The sequence below is a fragment of the Cervus elaphus genome, chromosome X, assembly GCF_910594005.1.
Source record: "Cervus elaphus chromosome X, mCerEla1.1, whole genome shotgun sequence".
NCBI classification, from domain to species: Eukaryota; Metazoa; Chordata; class Mammalia; order Artiodactyla; family Cervidae; genus Cervus; species Cervus elaphus.
Genome location: NC_057848.1, coordinates 108,612,368 through 108,632,352, shown reverse-complemented (window position 1 = coordinate 108,632,352; position 19,985 = coordinate 108,612,368). Strand labels below are relative to the sequence as shown.

Here is a 19,985-nt window from a genome sequence, read left to right as displayed (position 1 = left end):
CTAATTGTAAATGAGCCTTAATCGTGTCACAAGGGTACTCAGAGGCATTGTAGGGTAAATTAGTAATACAAAAGTGTGTAAAGTTCCAATGACATTTCAGTTTGAGTGATAATTGTAATCGATTTACTTGATCTCCTACATATAAAAAAAGTATCCTGTATTTCATCTAACCGGGCCTGGATTTGCTGATCAATTTTTGCTTGTTGTGCCCACAGCTCATGGGAATCTTTATGCCATGAAGTGATGAACTCACGATTTTGAATGGAATTATATAAGGCCATGCCTGACACAGTGCCAAGAGACACGACTGTTATGAGACTAATAATGCCTAATATAATCCAACCGACAAAGCGTTTAGTTCTTTTGACAACTCTTTCTAGTAAAAATGATAGAAACATAGAGTCAGACCATGGTTCATCAAGAGAAATAGGTATCCATAATTCTGCTCTCTGTTTCATAAGGAAAATTCCCTCCCTACTACGATTGAATGGCAAACTATGGTTTAAGCAAGTGTAGAGTTTACAGTTTGTGCAATTGACAAGTTGTGTGGAGTTTGTAATAATGAATTATCCTATAGCAAACAGAAAAGGAGGGTGTACACATGCTTGAATGAACCCAGTGCTATTATAAGTGATAGTATAATTTTGGGGGCCTGAAGTACGAGCATGTCCTACAAGGGTAGCAAATTGGTGTAAAGAGGCAGGTATTTTCCAGATGTGCCAATGTTCAGGCCTGAGTTGAGGATGAATCATACAGGGCCTGGGTGGAGACAGGCCACCATTATACCAATTGAGGATATCATTCTGTTGATGCCATAGTCCCCCCAAAGAAAGATTAAATCTAATATTTTTTGTCCCATTACAATTTCCCTCTTCTCAATCAGAGCAATTAACAAACATTCCATGTAGTCCCCAATCAATAAATGTAACATTCAAATAATGAGATATTTTTCTAACAACTCCCCGGCACTCAGACCAAAATAATGGAGGGCCCTGATGTTTTCTTTGCCAGGATACTGCTTCAGAGGGAGGCTCCTCAGGTAAAAATAAAGCCTTTGTACTGTTAAAAATTTGCCCATGATAGTACCTTTCAGATTGATTTAACAGAAATGAAGTGGCAGCAAAAAACCCCAACCTAAAACCTGTGCCATTATTATAGGAATAACCCCACCATTGAGGAAGTATAGACATGCAGGGAGGACTTGCACCAAAGCAAATAGGTAAAACCTTATACCCTATGGATATATTGATTGCTTTCCCCTCTTGATCAGGATGAGTAGGTCCAGCTCTAGACCATGGAGGAGGGAAGTGTTGGCTATCATTAGTGAAGACCAGAGGGCTAGGTTCACTCCAGTCAACAAATTGCAACAAAGGCGGAGCAGGAATGTAAGTCCAGTATGTATAATTAGCACTCAATGCCGATGTACAAGACAATACAGCTAGCATACCCAAGAAAAGTTTATCAGGAGTTAAAGGGGTTCTGGTTTCTTTCAGTACATCTTCAGCTTTCCTTGTCAGATTCTTGATCTGTGCCCAAGTGGGGTATGGTTGAGCTGGAGCAGTTCTCCTTCTTTTCTGTTGTTTCTCTTCCTCCAGTGACATTGTGGCCATTCTCTTGGTGATGTGGGTCACCCATTTCTTTGCTCCCGATGGGTCCTGGTTGTTGAGGACATATACATCGCTGCAGAGCCCAGATATCTTCTCCATCTGTGGGGACAAGACCATATCCTCTGCCTAGGAGCTTTAGCACCCCTGGCTTCCAGTTATTGAATCGTTTCACCCAAACATCCAAATTCAAAAATTGCTCAGAAACGTTAGTTTTGGACATATTCAAGAAATGCCTTCTATCTCTAGTCATCTTTTCTGAAGATTCGTTCAAAAATTTTATGGTAAATAAAGTAAGAGGTAAATATCCTTTTGGGCCATATTTTGTATAGAGTGTTCCCTCTTTTAATTTATTTAAAGTTAATTTAAGGGTCCTATGGGCCCGTTCAATAATGACTTGCCCCTGAGGGTTATAAGGGATTCCACAAAGATGAAGGATGTTCCAATCCGAAAGAAAGGTTGCAAAACCTTTTGAAGTAAAAGCGGGACTGTTATCAGTTTTCAAGGTATGAGGTAGGCCCATCACTGCAAAAGTGGACAATAAACCCTGGATTCTGCTTTGGTTGACTCAGAAGAGGCAGGAACAGCCCAAATTAAACCTGAATGAGTGTCAACTACAACAAAAAGCAGAGAGGCACGGGGTAAAAAAAAGTGGTTAAAATCAGCTTGCCACAATTCATTAGGATGGAGGCCACGAGGATTAGCTGCTGATGGTGACATCCGTTGATGTAATGGGGAACAGACAGAACAAGATCGCACAATATCGCGAGCAGCAGATAAAGGAATATGATAGTGGCCATGTAGGCGATTAGCATTGGTATGAAGAAGCTCATGTTCTTCTTTTGGAGAGGAGAAGAGAGCACTTATTAATTTATCAACCTTGTTGTTTCCAGCTGCCAAAGGTCCAGGAAGGCCTGAGTGAGCACGGATATGTGTAATATAGAAAGGGCATGAATGTGATTGAATGAGAGTTTGAACAGACAAAAACAATTGAGTCAATTCCAAATCGGAAGAAGAAAGCGGGGCTGTGACGAAATTGGGAAACATGGAGGCAATGTATAACGAATCTGTAAGTACCTTAGAAGGGGAAGATTCACATTCTAGTAGAAGATATAAAGCATAAAGTTCAGCTCTCTGGACAGAGGAAAAAGGACTTTTTACTCGTTTCATCCAGTGAGGACCCACTATTCCAGAATATCCTTGTTTATTTCCATCTATGTAATAGGTAGGTGCTTCTGGAATAGGGGTTTCAGATAGGATGGAATTGACAACAAAAGGAGTTGTTTTTGGAAAGTCCCAAAGTTTACCTTTAGGCAAATTTGGAAGTAAAGTTCTCTGGAAATTAGAAAAGGCAATTTGTATCATAATATTGTTTTGCAATGCTGCATTAAATTCTAACTTTGAAATGGGAATGTATATACCATCAGGATCATATCCAGTTAATGTCTGTATATGAGCATGACCCTGATGGACAATAGTACCAATAAGCTCAAGGTAAGAGACAATTTTCTTGGCCTGTTTCGAATGGAGATATACCCATTCTAATGGAGAATTTTCTTGTGATATAACAGCAGTAGGGGATCTGATAGTGAGGAAAACATATTAAAAAATCGGAAGATTAGGTTGGATATGATGAATGAAGTCTTCAGCAATACGTTTTTCTACTAATTCTAATTCTTGTTTCACCTCAGAGGTGAGATGGTGAGAACTATTTAAGTCTGAAGGTCCCTCTAAAGTTTTAAAAAGATTTTGCAAAGCATATGTGGGAATGCCCAAGGAGAGTTGCAACCAATTAATGTTGCCCAACAATTTCTGAAAATCATTTAAAGTCTTAATGAAATCCATTCTAATGGATATTTTCTGTGGTTTCACTTTGTTTTTTGTTAAAAGATAGCCCAAATAATTAAAAGGCTCTGTATGTTGGATTTTTTCTTCTGATATGATTAAGCCATGACTTTGTAACTGCTGAACAGTGTCTGAAAAAATCTTGTCTAATTGGAGCGACGAAGCATCGGCCAGCAGAATATCATCCATATAGTGTATAATATAAGCATTAGGGTATGCGTCCCTCATGGGCTGCAAAGTCTGGGTGACAACATATTGGCAGATGGTGGGGGAATTTTTCATACCTTGAGGTAAAACTTTCCAATGATATCTCTGAACAGGATGAATATTATTTGTCATGGGAATAGAAAAGGCAAAACGTTGTCTATCTTCCTCATGAAGAGGCAGTGTAAAAAAGCAGTCTTGAAGATCTATAATGATAACAGGCCAATTTTTTTGAATCATAGCAGGATTTGGAAGACCAGGCTGCAATGCTCCCACGGTTACCATGGTGTCATTAACATTTTGCAGGTCAATAAGCACTCTCCATTTACCTGACTTCTTTTTAATAACCAATACAGGAGAATTCCATGGAGAAAAAGAAGGTTCAATTCTCCCATAATTCAATTGTTCCTTCACTAAATCCTTTAAAGTCGCTAATTTTACTGTAGTCAGGGGCCACTGGGCAGTCCACACAGGTTCATTAGATCTCCATTGTAGTGGCAATAACTCAGTGGCCCCAGTCAAAAAGGTTCATTAAGTACAAGTCTTGCTTTAGTTTGTTGTAAGAAATCCATGCCCCAAAGATTAATAGGAACTTCAGTAACATAGGGTTTTATGTAAACTGTAATTTGGTCTAGACCATGAGCTTGTAAATAGGAAACACTTTCAAAAGTGGTCAAGGAATTAGCTTCTCCCACACCAATTATTCTATTAGAAGCCGGTTGTATGGGCCATTCTGGGGGCCATTCAGAGCGGCGTATAATAGAGATATCTGCTCCAGTGTCTAATATACCTTCAAAATTTTTCCCCGAATATTAAGTCATAGTAAGGGTTTTTTGAGCTCATGTAATAAAGTACTTAATCCTGCAGTAATGTTAGAGCTGCCGAAACCCCCTGTTCTGGCAGCAGTGGAAGTCTTTTGTGGTTTTATATATGATAGAAGAAGCAATTGAGCAAACCTATCTCCTTTCTGTAAATATAAATTCCGGGTGACTTGAACCATTACTGAAACTTCCCCTACGTAATCCTCATCAATAACTCCAGTCATGACCGTGAGACCTTGCATGATACAGCTGCTGCGACCTAAAATTAGTCCCACGGTCTGAGAGGGTATCGAGCCATAATAACCAGTGTTGATTTTTTAAGGGGAATTTATCATCAAAAGTTCCATATCTTTAGGACAAGGAATCAACACAAGCACTGTGTTATGTAGCTGTCTGCAACTGAAGAATATTAGGAAGATTCCCTTCTTTGTGTGCCGGGCTGAAGGGCAGCCCCGTTTCTAGTTTCCAGACTGGCAGTCTTTCTTTTGTAATAGTGGATTCCCCGCTTTGTCATATTTCGACTTGCATTCATTTAGCCAATGATTCCCTTTTTTGCATCTCAGGCAAGGTCCGGGAGGTTTTCCTTTCTCTTTGAAATTCGTAGCAGTAGGGGGCTGCCTTGGTCTAATGGGGAGGCGGCACTGCTTTTTCATATGGTTGGGCTTCCCGCAATTAAAACATTTCAAATTCATAACCTATTGTGCAGCGAGTTTCCATGGCTGCAACTTTAGCACTATACTGAATGGAGCCAATGTTTCGACAGACTTTCATATAATCCATAATAGATCCGGTTTCTCGAATTGGCCAGATTACATTTTGACAATCTTCATTAGCATTTTCAAAGGCCAACTGTTTTAGCAACATCTGCTGCAAATTAGCATCCTTAATGGATTCCTCTATAGCATCTTTAAGTTTTTCTAGAAATTGGGCGTATTCCTCCCATGGTCCTTGAAATATTTTAACAAAAGACCCATCAGACCGAGCACTGTCAACCTTTGCCCAGGCACGCAAAGCAACCTCTTTATCCAATATACCATGGGTGGGGCAGTATTCTGTAATTGAGCCCCTACCTCAGCCATAGTGCCAGTTCCTGTTAAAATGTCAAAAGTTAGTTGAGCAGGATTTCCACGACTTTGTTGTTCCTGTAAAATTTCATTTGCCTCATCGTTAACCCACATTTGCCACTGCAACAATTGTTGACGAGTCAAAACCATTTTACTTACCGCTGCAAAGTCGGCAGGAAGCCAATGATCCGCCCAATTCCGAAGGAATTCAAGACAGTATGGAGAAGTGGGCCCATAAAGAGTGCATGCTTTTTTGAAAGCAGAAACTACAGTAAAATCAGCAGGGTTCCAGGTAATATGACCTGGTTGCGGTTGGTTAAATACGATGGGGAATGCACGTTTAATTAGGTCCCGTGGTGGCAAGACATCAAGGGAAACATGCGAAGGGAGCGTTAGAGCAGGAGCGGACGGAAGAGTGGTGCTAGGGAATTCCTTCGGCGGTGAGGGAAAATTGCTTTCGGTTTTAGGAGACCAAAAATCACAAGTAGCAGATGGCTGTTTGTTCTCACAGCCAACATCAGTGGGTCTTTTCTGATTAAAAAGAACATTCTTATGATGCAAATCACCTTGCATATCCTTTTCACCTAATTCATATTCATGTAAAGATTGCACCGTTTCTACTTTTACATCAACCTTTTTGCCATCAAGTTGTTCGACAACGGTCCAAATCAATGCCCAAGTAACCCACCATCGGGGAGGAATTTGAGCACCTTGGCGATATGCGGTTAAGACATTATTTCGAACGCGTTGCCATACCTGCTCATCTAAAGTCCCTTCCTCAGGAAACCAAGGATTGTATTCTAAAACAAGCTGGTAACATTCAGTTAACTGATTAACAGAAACGTTGGTGCCGACTTGTTTCAAAAATTAATGCATAAGTGAAACAAAAGGTATCTTACTTGCCTGGTGTCCCATTGTCTGCTTACCTCTTTCTGCAGGAATCTTTCTCCGTGTTCAACTTGTCGTGACTTCGAGGCCCCACGTTGGGCACCACTTGTGGAAAGCTCAGCAGAGTAGATTCTGAAAAAAGGACACGGACAGCCTCTCTGGGAAACTAACAAAACTTTAGTTCTACAGCGAGTCGTTTTATGCATGGGAGCAAGGGAAAAACTTACAAAAATCAAGGTTACACAGATGGAGCTTGAGCACGTACAAAGTTGATAACAGCAAGTTTACCAAGTTTAATGAGACACATAGACTCTATTTTCTCAGGATCAAAAGACAGTCTGTTCTCCTCAAGGCCAGCTTGTTATTCTCAACACTATTCTCATGCAGTCGTAAAAGCCGTATATGCAGGAAATGTTTCTCAGGGCAAAACATGGAGACATGCCTGGCGGCCCTGGCCCTTTGCCAGTTCCTTGTGAGGACCTTCTCCTCAAGGCAGTCACATAGTCTCCCTCAACACCCATGACCAACAAGTACCTCGTGGCTCATATGTGCAGTGCTACAAATGCTCTCAGCTATTACATAGTCATTATTTACAAAACGTAGGGTGAGAGAGCCTGAACACGCCATCTTGGTTAATTTGGTCTCTACCCACAGATGTGATGGGTGGGTGGAAAGGATGTCCAAGAGGGAGGGTAAATATGTGTGTGTGTGTGTGTGTGTGTGTGTGTGTGTGTATACTGATATATATATATATCAGTTCAGTTCAGTAGCTCAGTTGTGTCCGACTCTTTGTGACCCCATGGACTACAGCACGCCAGGCTTCCCTGCTCATCACCAACTCCTGAAACTTGCTCAGACTCAGATTCATTGAGTCAGTGATGCCATCCAACCATCTCATCCTCTGTCATCCCCTTCTCCTCCTGACTTCTATCTTTCCCAGCGTCAGGGTCTTTTCCAATGAGTCAGTTCTTCACATCAGGTGGCCAAAGTATTGGAGTTTCAGCTTCAGCATCAATCCTTCCAATGAATATTCACGACTGATTTCCTTTAGGATTGACTGGTTGGATCTCCTAGCAGTCCAAAGGACTCTCAAGAGTCTTCTCCAACACCACAGTTCAAAAGCATCGATTCTATGGCACTCAGCTTTCTGTATGGTCCAACTCTCACATTCATACACGACTACTGGAAAAACCATAGCTTTGACTAGGCGGACTTTTGATGGCAAAGTAATGTCTCTCGTTTTTAATATGCTGTCTAGGTTGGTCATAGTTTTTCTTCCAAGGAGCAAGCGACTTTTAATTTCATGGTTGCATCACCATCTGTATATATATATATATATATATATATATATATATATATTTGGTATATGTATAGCTTAATCACTTCTTTGTACAGCAGAAAGTAACACAATATTGTAAAGCAACAATACACCAATTTTTAAAATCTCAATTGACCAGAGATATATGGGTTTGTTTCTGAATTTTCAATTCTATTCCATTGATCTATGACTATTCTTATGCCTGTATTACAGTGATTTGATTACTGAACTTTGCAGTAAGTTTAAAATCAAGAATTATGAGTACTCTAACTACATTCTATTTCAAAATTGTGTTGGCCATCTGGGGTCCCTGACAGTTCCATATGAATTTTAAGATCAACCTGTCCATTTTTGTAAAAATGGCAGTAGATATTTTTACACAAATTGCATTGAATCTCTAGATCACTTTGGGAAGTAGCACCATCTACAATATTAACTCTCATCATCCATAACCATTGGATGTCCTTGTATTTATTTAGATATTATTTAATTTCTTTCAATGTTAGGTAGTATCCAATGTACAAGTCTTGCATCTCCTTCGTTAAATTTATTTCTAAATATTTTACTCTTTTAATGCTATTATTAATGGACTAGTTTCCTCAACTCATTTTTGTATTACTTATTTCTAGTGTATAGAAATGCAACTGATTTTTGTATGTAGATCTTGTATCCTGCAACATTGTTGAATGTATTCATAATCTGAAATAGTTTTGTGGATTTTTAAGTTTCCTCTGTATAAGAATATGTCATCTGTTGAACCCCAATGTTCATTGCATCACTATTTACAATAGCCAGGACATGGAAGCAACCTAAATGTCCATCAACAGAGGAATGGATAAGGAAGATGTGGCACATATATACTGCAGAATATTATTCAGTCATCAAAAAGAACAAAATATTGTCATTTGCAGCAACATGGATGGACTTAAAGATTGTCATACTGAGTGAAGTAAGTCAGATAGACAAATATCATATGATATCACTTATATGTGGAATCTAAGAAAATAGTACAAATGAACTTATTTACAAGACAAATAGTCACAGATGTGAAAAACAAATTTATGGTTATCAGGAGGTCGGGGGAGAGGGATAAATTGAGAGATTTGGATTGACATATACACACTATTATATATAAATAGGTAACTAATCAGGACATACTATATAGCACAGAGAACTCTTCTCAATACCCTGTAATGACCTACATGGAAAAAGAATCTGAAAGAGAGTGGATATATGCATATGCATAACTGATTCACTTTGCTGTACATTAGAAACTAACACAACTCTTTGCGACCCCATGGACTATACAATCCATGGAATTCTTCAGGCCAGAATACTGGAATGGGTAGCCGATCCCTTCTCCAGGAGATTTTTCCAATCCAGGAATTGAACGGGGGTCTCCTGCATTGCAGGTGGATTATTTACCAAATGAGTTATCAGGGAAGCCCAACACAACACTAAATCAACTATGAAAGTGAAAAGAAAGGAATTCTCCAGGCCAGAAATCAACAATACTCCAATAAAAATTTTAAAAATAAAAAATTCATCTGTGAATAATGATAGTTTTACATTCTCCTTTTCAAATTTGGATGCTTTTTTTTTTTTTTGGTTGATTTCTCTGGCTTTATCTTATAGAACAATATTGAATAGAAATGGTGAAAATTAACATTCTCATCTAATTCCTGACCTTAAGGAATTAGGCTGTTAGTCTTTCACCACTGAGTGTGTTAGCTGTATGTTTTTCATAGATGTACTTTATCAGGTTGTGTAAGTTCTTAACTGTTATGGGCTAAATAATGTAGCCCCTAAATTTATAACTCAAATCCCTAAATCCCAGTACATCAAAATGTGGCTATATTTGGTGACAAAGCCTTTTAGAGAGGTAGCTAAGTTAAACTGAGGCCATTAGGGTGGGTCCTAATCCAATTTAACTAGTGTCCTTATAAGAAGAGGAAATTTGTACACCCAAAGACACATCAGGGATGTGTATGAACGTGACCATGTGAAGACACAGTGAGAAGTTCAACCATCTACAAGCTAAGAAAAGACAGATAAAAACAAACAAAAAAATACCTGCCAACATTTTAAATTTGGACTTCTAGCATCCAGAACTGTGCGAATATTTTTTTTTTCTTTTTCTTTTTTTCATTTATTTTTATTAGTTGGAGGCTAATTACTTTACATTTAAATTTGGACTTCTAGCATCCAGAACTGTGAGAATATTTTAAACCAGTCTGTGACATTTTGTTGTGACAGCCCTGGCAAACTGACATATTTTCTATTCATTTTTTAAGTGACTGTTACAATGAAAGTGTATTAAATAGAGTGAAATGCTGTTTCTGAATCAATAGAGATGACCATGTTGGGTTTTTTCCTTCATTCTGTTAATGTGGTATGTTACTCATTGATTTTTGTGTATTGAGTTGTTGCAGGAAGGGGGAACTTTTCCAGGGCCCAAAACTGGGCTCTTGTCTAACACTCAGAAATGAATTGTCCAAGGAGACACATGTGCTGACAAAGCAAGAGATTTTATTGGGAAAGGGCACCCAGGTGGAGAGCAGTAGGGTAAAGGAACCCAGAAGAACAGCTCTGCCACATGGCTTGATGTCTCAGGTTTTATGATGATGGGATAAGTTTACGGGTTGTCTTTAGCCAATCATTCTGACTCAGAGTCCTTCCTGGTGGTGCAAGCCTTGTTCAGCCAAGATGGAAGTCAGAGAGAAGGATTCTGGGAGGTGGTCAGACATGTAGTGTCTCCTTTTGACCTTTCCTGAACTCTTCCAGTTGGTGGTGACTTATTAGTTCCATGTTCCTTACCAGGACCTCCTGTCATAAAACAACTCATACAAATGGTTACTATGGTGCCTGACCAGGGTGGGCGGTTTCAGTCAATGTGCTTCCCCAAACAGAGTCACCCTTGCACTCAGTCCTAAAATAAATCCTACTTGGTCATGGTGAATAATTCTTTTAACATAATGTTATATGCCATTTACTGGAATTTCATTCCAGATTTTTGCTTCCATATTCATAAAGGGTACTGGTCTATAGTTTTCTTTTATTGTGATGCCATTGTTTAGCTTTTGTATCAGATAAATACTGGTTTCATGAATAAGTTGGAGAACGTTTCAATCACATCTGTTATTTGAAATTAAGAATTGAGGTTAATTCTTTATTAAACAATTGATAAGCCAATATTGATTTAAGTGTTTTTAGCTTCTTACATTTAGTGTTTCATAGTTTTTCTCATAAGATTTTTTGTGTATTTTATTAGATTTATACCTAAGTATTTTACATTATTGTTGCTAATGAAAATGACACTGTATACTTATTTTAAATTTTCAGTTGTTCAAGATGGCAGAGGAATAGGATGGGGAGACCACTTTCTCCCCTACAAATTCATCAAAAGAACAGTTGAACACTGAGCAAACTCCACAGAACAACTTCTGATCACTAGCAGAGGACATCAGGCGCCCAGAAAAGCAGCCCATTGTCTTCAAAAGGAAGTAGAACAAAATGTAAAAGATAAAAAGAGAGACAAAAGAGTTAGGGATGGAGACCTGTCCGGGAAGGGAGTCGTAATAGGGGAAGTTTTCAAACACCAGGAAACCCTCTCACTGGCGGGTCTGGGGGAAGTTTTTGAATCTCGGAGAGTAACCTAACCGGGAGGAAAAATAAATAAAACCCACAGATTACATGCCTAATGCCTAAAAGCAACTCCCAGCAGAAAAGTACCCCAGATGCTCACATCCGCCACCAGCAAGTGGGGGCTGAACAGAGAGGAGCGGGCGGCATTGCTTAGGGTAAGGACCGGGCCTGAATGCCCTGAGGGCAATCAGAGGGAGCTAACGTGAGATAGCAATTTAAACTGTGGGATAGCAAGAGAGAGAGAAAATTAACCTGTGAACCAAACACACTGCCGGCCCGTTCGCAGAACAAAGAAAAGACTGAGCAATTCCAGAGAAGAGCTAGTCGGCTGCAGACCACCCCATCCCCCGCCTGAGGCAGGAGGCAGGGGGGAGGGGAAAGGGGCAAACTCGGCCCCAGAGACGGCATCCCCTACCAAACTGCAAACAGGCTTCCAGTTTCTAACCAAAGACTTCCTGAGATTCTGGATGGTTGATATCCTCCGGAAGGGTCGCAGCTAGAGACCAGCTCCCCAGCAGAGACACAAGGAACACACGACCGGTGCGCGTGCGGAAACTGAGGCTGGGACTGCAGAGGGGATAAGGCGCACTGCACCCGGGGAGAGTGCGCTCGTCAAGCTCCTGGCTACATGACCTGCTCGGGCTGGGAAGGCACAAAACGCAGGCCCAACCTAGTCTGCGCTTTTGTGGAGTACCAGAAAATTGGAACCGCACACAACTCAGGGCCCACTCCCTATAGAGCAGCCTGGAACCTGAGCAGTGTAGACAGACCGCGAGTGGGGGCAAACCCAGTGTAGCTGGAACACTGCGAGTGCTCTGCACACAGGCCAGTGATATTTGTCTGCAGTGCCCCTCCCTCCCCACAGCACGACTGAACAAGCGAACCTAAACAAGAGACCACCTCCGTCTGCTTGTGTCAGGGCAGAAACTAGACACTGAAGAGACCTGCAAACAGAAGCCAAATAAACAAAGGGAACCACTTCAGAAGTGACAGGTGCAACAGATTAAAATCCCTGTAGTTAACACTGACTACACAGGAAGGGGCCCATAGATATGGAGAAGTGTAAGCTGGAACAAGGAGCTATCTGAAACTGAACCGAACCCACACTGCCCACAACAGCTACAGAGAAATTCTTAGATATATTTTTACTATTTTTTTAATTAAAAAATATTTTATTTTATTTTATTTTAAAATTCCCTATTACTCCTCTTTTACTCCTTAATTTTCATTTTCTTTTATTTTTTTTTAAAGTCCTCTATTATTCCTCTGTTACTCCTTAATTTTAATTTTCATTTTCATATATTTTTACTATTTTTAATTAAAAATTTTTTTCTTTTATTTTCTTTTAAAGTCCTCTATTACTCCTCTATTACCCCTTAATTTTAATGTTCACTTTCATATAATTTTACTATTTTTAATTAAAAATTTTTTTCTTTTATTTTCTTTTAAACTCCTCTAGTACTCCTCTATTATTCCCTAATCTTCATTTTCATTTCACTATAAACTTGCAAAAAAAAAGACCCTATGTTTAAAGTGAACTTCATATATATTTCTTAAATTTTTTGTGTTCTTGTTTTTAATATTGTATTTTTAAGAGTCTAACCTCTACTCTAGATTTTTAATCTTTGTTTTTCAGTATTTGATATCAATTTTGGACATTTAAGAATCCAATATTCAGTACCCACTTTTACTCAGGAGTGTGTTGATTACTCTTTCCCCCTTTTGACTCTCCCTTTTCTCCCTCAGATCACCTCTATTTCCTCCCTCACCCTTCTCTTCTCAATCCAATTCTGTGAATCTCTGTGGGTGTTCTGGGCTATGGAGAACACTTAGGGAACAGAGTACTGCCAAGATCTGCCTCTCTTCTCTTGAGTCCCCCTTTTTCTCCTCCTGCCCATCTCTATCTCCTTCCCCCCTCGCCTCTTCTCCATGTAACTCTGTGAACCTCTCTGGGTGTCCCTCACTGTGGAGAATCTTTTCACCATTAAACAAGAAGTTTTATTATCAGTGCTGTATAGTTGGAGAAGTCTTGAGGCTACTGGAAGTATAAGACTGAAATCCAGAGGCAGGAGACTTAAGCCCAAAACCTGAGAATGCCAAGAACTCCTGACTACAGGGAACATTAAGTAATAAGAGATCATCCAAAAGCCTCCATACCTACACTGAAACCAACAACCACCCAAGAGCCAGTAAGTTCCAGAGCAAGCCATACCATGCAAATTCTCCAGCAACGCAGGAACATAGCCCGGATCATCAACAAACAGGCTGCCCAAAGTCACACCAAACACATATACTCATCTCAAAACTCACTACTGGACACTCCATTGCACTCCAGAGAGAAGAAATCCAACTCCACGCACCAGAACACCGACGTAAGCTTCCCTAACCAGGAAACCTTGACAAGCCAATCGTTCAACCCCACCCACTGGGAGAAACCTCCACAATAAAAAGGAACCACAGACCACCAGAAAACAGAAAGGCCACTCCAGACACAGCAATCTAAACAAGATGAAAAGGCAGAGAAATACCCAGCAGGTAAAGGAATATGAAAAACGCCCACCAAACCAAACAAAAGAGGAGGAGATAGGGAGTCTACCTGAAAAAGAATTTAGAATAATGATAATAAAAATGATCCAAAATCTTGAAAACAAAATGGAATTACAGATAAATAGCTTGGAGACATGAATTGAGAAGATGAAAGAAATGTTTAACAAGGACCTAGAAGAAATAAAAAAGAGTCAATTAAAAATGAATAATGCAATAAATGAGATCAAAAACACTCTGGAAGGAACCAACAATAGAATAACGGAGGCAGAAGATAGGATAAGTGAGGTAAAGATAAAATGGTGGAAATAAATGAAGCAGAGAGGAAAAAAGAAACAGAATCAAGAGAAATGAGGACAACCTCGGGGACCTCTGGGACAATGTGAAATGCCCCAACATTCCAATCATAGGAGTCCCAGAAGAAGAAGACAAAAAGAAAGGTCATGAGAAAATACTCGAGGAGATAATAGCTGAAAACTTCCCTAAAATGGGGAAGGAAATAGTTACATAAGTCCAAAAAACCCAGAGACTCCCAAACAGGATAAACCCAAGGCAATACACCCCAAGACACATATTAATCAAATTAACAAAGACCAAACACAAAGAACAAATATTAAAAGCAGCAAAGGAGAAACAACAAATAACACACAAAGGGATTCCCATAAGGATAACAGCTGATCTTTCAACAGAAACTCTTCAGGCCAGAAGGGACTGGTAGGACATATTTAAAGTAATGAAAGAGAATAACCTACAACCTAGATTACTGTACCCAGCAAGGATCTCATTCAGATATGAAGGAGGATTCAAAAGCTTTACAGACAAGCAAAAGCTGAGAGAATTCAGCACCACAAAACCAGCTCTTCAACAAGTGCTAAAGGATCTTCTCTATACAGGAAACACAGAAAGGTTGTATAAACGTGAACCGAAAACAACAAAGTAAATGGCAACAGGACCATACCTATCAATAATTACCTTAAATGTAAATGGGTTGAATGCCCCAACCAAAAGACAAAGACTGGCTGAATGGATACAAAAACAAGACCCCCTATATATGCTGTCTACAAGAGACCCATCTCAAAACAAGGGACACATACAGACTGAAAGTGAAGGGCTAGAAAAAAATATTTCATGCCAACAGAGACCAAAAGAAGGCAGGAGTCGCAATACTCATATCAGATAAAATAGACTTTCAAATAAAGGCTGTGAAAAGAGACAAAGAAGGACACTACATAATGATCAAAGGATCAATCCAAGAAGAAGATATAACAATTATAAATATATATGCATGCAATATAGGAGCACCACAATATGTAAGGCAAATGCTAATGAGTTTGAAAGGGGAAATTAACAATAACACAATAATACTGGGAGACTTTAATACCCCACTCACACCTATGGATAGATCAACTAAACAGAAAATTAACAAGGAAACACAAACTTTAAATGACACAATGGACCAGTTAGACCTAATTGATACCTATAGGACATTTCACCCCAAAACAATCAATTTCACCTTTTTCTCAAGTGCACACGGAACCTTCTCCAGAATAGGTCATATCCTGGGCCATAAATCTAGCCTTGGTAAATTCAAAAAAATTGAAATCATTCCAGTCATCTTTTCTAACCACAGTGCAGTAAGACTAGATCTCAAATGCAGGAAAAAAACTATTAAAAATTTCAACATATGGGGGCTAAATAACACGCTTCTGAATAACCACAAATCATAGAAGAAATCAAAAAAGAAATAAAAATATGCATAGAAATGAATGAAAATGAAAACATAGCAACCCAAAACCTATGGGACACTGTAAAAGCAGTGCTAAGGGGAAGGTTCATAGTATTACAGGCTTACCTCAAGAAACAAGAAAAAAGTCAAATAAATAACCTAGCTCTACACCTAAAGCAACTAGAAAAGGAAGAAATGAAGAACCCCAGGGTTAGCAGAAGGAAAGAAATCTTAAAAATTAGTGCAGAAACAAATGCAAAAGAAACAAAAGAGACCATAGCAAAAACCAAGAAAGCTAAAAGCTGGTATTTTGAAAAGATAAATAAAATTGACGAACTGTTAGCAAGACTCATTAAGAAACAAAAGGAGAAGAACCAAATCAACAAAATTAGAAATGAAAATGGAGAGATCACAACAGACAACACTGAAATACAAAGGATTATAAGACACTACTACAAGCAACTCTGTGCCAATAAAATGGACAACTTGGAAGAAATGGACAAATTCCTAGAAAAGTATAACTTTCCAAAACTGAACCAGGAAGAAATATAAGATCTTAACAGACCCATCACAAGCATGGAAATCAAAACTGTAATCAGAAATCTTTCAGCAAACAAAAGCCCAGGACCAGATGGCTTCACAGCTGAATTCTACCAAAAATTTAGAGAAGAGCTAACACCCATCTTACTCAAACTCTTCCAGAAAACTGAAGAGGAAGGTAAACTTCCAAACTCATCCTATGAGGCCACCATCACCCTAATTCCAAAACCAGACAAAGATGCCACAAAAAAAGAAAACTACAGGCCAATATCACTGATGAACATAGATGCAAAAATCCTCAACATAATTCCAGCAAACAGAATCCAGCAACATATTAAAAAGATAATACATCATGACCAAGTGGTCTTTATCCCAGGAATGCAAGGATTCTTTAATATCCACAAATCAATCAATGTACTAAACCACATTAACAAACTGAAAGATAAAAGCCATATGATTATCTGAATAGATGCAGAAAAGGCCTTTGACAAAATTCAACATGCATTCATGATAAAAAATCTCCAGAAAGCAGGAATAGAAGGAACATACCTCAACATAATAAAAGCCATATATGACAAACCCACAGCAAACATTATCCTCAATGGTGAAAAATTGAAAGCATTTCCCCTAAAACCAGGAACAAGACAAGAGTGCCCACTCTCACCACTACTGTTCAACATAGTTTTGGAAGTCTTGGCCACAGCAATCAGAGCAGAAAAAGAAATAACAGGAATCCAGATAGGAAAAGAAGAAGTAAAACTCTCACTGTTTGCAGATGACATGATCCTCTACATAGAAAACCCTAAAGACTCTACCAGAAAATTACTAGAGCTAATCAACGAATATAGTAATGTTGCAGGATATAAAATTAACACACAGAAATCCCTTGCATTCCTATATACTAACAATGAGAAAACAGAAAGAGAAATTAAGGAAACAATACCATTCACCACTGCAACAAAAAGAATAAAATACTTAGGAGTGTATCTACCTAAAGAAACAAAAGACCTATACATAGATAACTATAAAACACTGATGAAAGAAATCAAAGAGGACACAAATAGATGGAGAAATATACCATGTTCATGGATTGGAAGAATCAATATAGTGAAAATGAGTATACTACCCAAAGCAATCTATAGATTCAATGCAATCCCTATCAAGCTACCAATGGTATTCTTCACAGAATTAGAACAAATAATTTCACAACTTGTATGGAAATACAAAAAACCTTGAATAGCCAAAGCAATCTTGAGAAAGAAGAGTGGAACTGGAGGAATTAACCTGCCTGACTTCAGGCTCTACTACAAAGCCACAGTCATCAAGACAGTATGGTACTGACACAAAGACAGAAATATAGATCAATGGAACAAAATAAAAAGCCCAGAGATAAACCCACATACCTCTTTGACAAAGGAGGCAAGAATATACAATGGAAAAAATACAACCTCTTTAACAAGTGGTGCTGGGAAAACTGGTCAACCACTTGTAAAAAAAATGAAACTAGAACACTTTCTAACACCATACACAAAAATAAACTCAAAATGGATTAAAGATCTAAACATAAGACCAGAAACTATAAAACTCCTAGAGGAGAACATAGGCAAAACACTCTCACAGCAAGATCCTCTATGACCCACCTCCCAGAATATTGGAAATAAAAGCAAAAATAAACAAATGGGACCTAATTAAACTTAAAAGCTTTTGCACAACAAAGGAAACTATAAGCAAGGTGAAAAGACAGCCCTCAGATTGGGAGAAAATAATAGCAAATGAAGCAACAAAGGAGTAATCTCAAAAATGTACAAGCAACTCCTGCAGCTCAATTCCAGAAAAATAAATGACCCAATAAAAAAATGGGCCAAAGATCTAAACAGACATTTCTCCAAAGAAGACATACAGATGGCTAACAAACACATGAAAAGATGCTCAACATCACTCATTATCAGAGAAATGCAAATCAAAACCTCAATGAGGTACCATTACATGCCAGTCAGGATGGCTTCTATCCGAAAGTCTACAAGCAATAAATGCTGGAGAGGGTGTGGAGAAAAGGGAAACCTCTTACACTGTTGGTGGGAATGCAAAGTAGTATAGCCGCTATGGAGAACAGTGTGGAGATTCCTTAAAAAACTGGAAATAGAACTGCCATATGACCCAGCAATCCCACTCCTGGGCATACACACCGAGCAAACCAGATCTGAAAGAGACACGTGCACCCCAATGTTCATCACAGCACTGTTTATAATAGCCAGGACATGGAAGCAACCTAGATGCCCATCAGCAGACGAATGGATAAGGAAGCTGTGGTACATATACACGATGGAATATTACTCAGCCATTAAAAAGAATTCATTTGAATCAGTTCTAATGAGATGGATGAAACTGGAGCCCGTTATACAGAGTGAAGTAAGCCAGAAAGATAAATACCAATACAGAATATTAATGCATATATATATGGAATTTAGAAAGATGGTAGTGATAACCCTATATGCAAGAGAGAAAAAGAGACATAGATGTATAGAACACACTTTTGGACTCTATGGGAGAAGGCGAGGGTGGGATGATCTGAGAGAACAGCATTGAAACATGTATACTATCAAGTATGAAACAGATCGCCAGTCCAGGTTGGATGCATGAGACAAGTGCTCAGGGCTGGTGCACTGGGATGACCCAGAGGGATGGGATGGGGAGGGAGGTGGGAGGGGGATTCAGGATGGGGAACACATGTAAATCCATGGCTGATTCATGTCAATGTATCACAAAAACCACTACAATATTGTAAAGTAATTAGCCTTCAACTATTAAAAATAAATGGAAGAAAAATAAATAAATAAATAAATTTGAGTTGTTCATAGCTGGTCTATCACAAAGGAACTGACATTTATATATTTGACTTGCATTTGAAACATTCTTGTGATTGCTTATTAGTTTGGGGAGATATTTGATGATTTTCTGACATTTTTCTACAGAAAGTGTCCTATAATTTTGGGGAAATTGTTTTCTTTCTTTCCTCCCAACTGTATACTTTTCTTTCTTTTTCTTGTCTTACTATCTAGGGATTCCAGTATGATATTGGCTAGGAGTGGTGATGATAGAAATCCTTATAGTTCTAAAATTGATTATTTATTTTACTCTGCTTATATTGAATTTAATTTGCCCTTATTTTTCTAGTTTACTGAAGTAGAAGATTAGATTATTGATTTTAGCTACTTCTTTTCTAATGAAGCAATAGCTAAAATTTTCTTTTCTAACTCAGTGCTATAATTTTCCCTCTAAACACTGCTTTTTCTGTATCTCACAAATTTTGATGAGTTGTATTTTCATTTTTGTGTAGTTTAAAATATATATTATTATGGTAAAAACACTTCACATGAGGTCTAACCTGTTAAATGTTTAAGTATGCATTATTATTAACAAGTGCAGTCTAGAGATAATAGGCCTCTAGAAATTATTTATATTGCATAAATGGAGTTTTATGCCCTCTGAACAGCAATTCCTTGGTTTTACTTTTCCCCTGCATCTATCGTTTTACTCTCTCTGAGTCTGAATATTTTATAGACCTCCTTTAAGTGGAATGATGCAGTATTTGTCCTTTTGTGACTGGTGCATTTCACTTAGAATGTCCCCCAGGCTCATCCATGTTGTTGAATTTGATAGGATTTTCTTCCATTTTAAGAAAGAATGACATACTGTGTATGTATATACTCCCCTTGTCCATTCACTTGTCAATAAACATTTTGGTTGTTTTCATATCTTGGCTATTGCAAATAATGCTGCAATAAG

The 19,985-nt window shown here is 38.6% G+C and overlaps 1 protein-coding gene across 1 annotated transcript; it reads right to left on the bottom strand.

Moving 5' to 3' along the window:
- Nucleotides 1–434: 434 nt before the first annotated feature.
- LOC122689707 (endogenous retrovirus group K member 113 Env polyprotein-like) lies at nt 435–6,828 on the bottom strand. The gene is made up of 2 exons (XM_043896356.1): nt 6,465–6,828; nt 435–1,706 (listed from the first exon to the last, which is right to left on the bottom strand). The coding sequence occupies exons 1-2, from the start codon at nt 6,630–6,632 to the stop codon at nt 876–878; spliced, it is 999 nt and encodes a 332-aa protein (XP_043752291.1). The 5' UTR covers nt 6,633–6,828; the 3' UTR covers nt 435–875.
- Between the last annotated feature and the right edge of the window lie 13,157 nt (nt 6,829–19,985).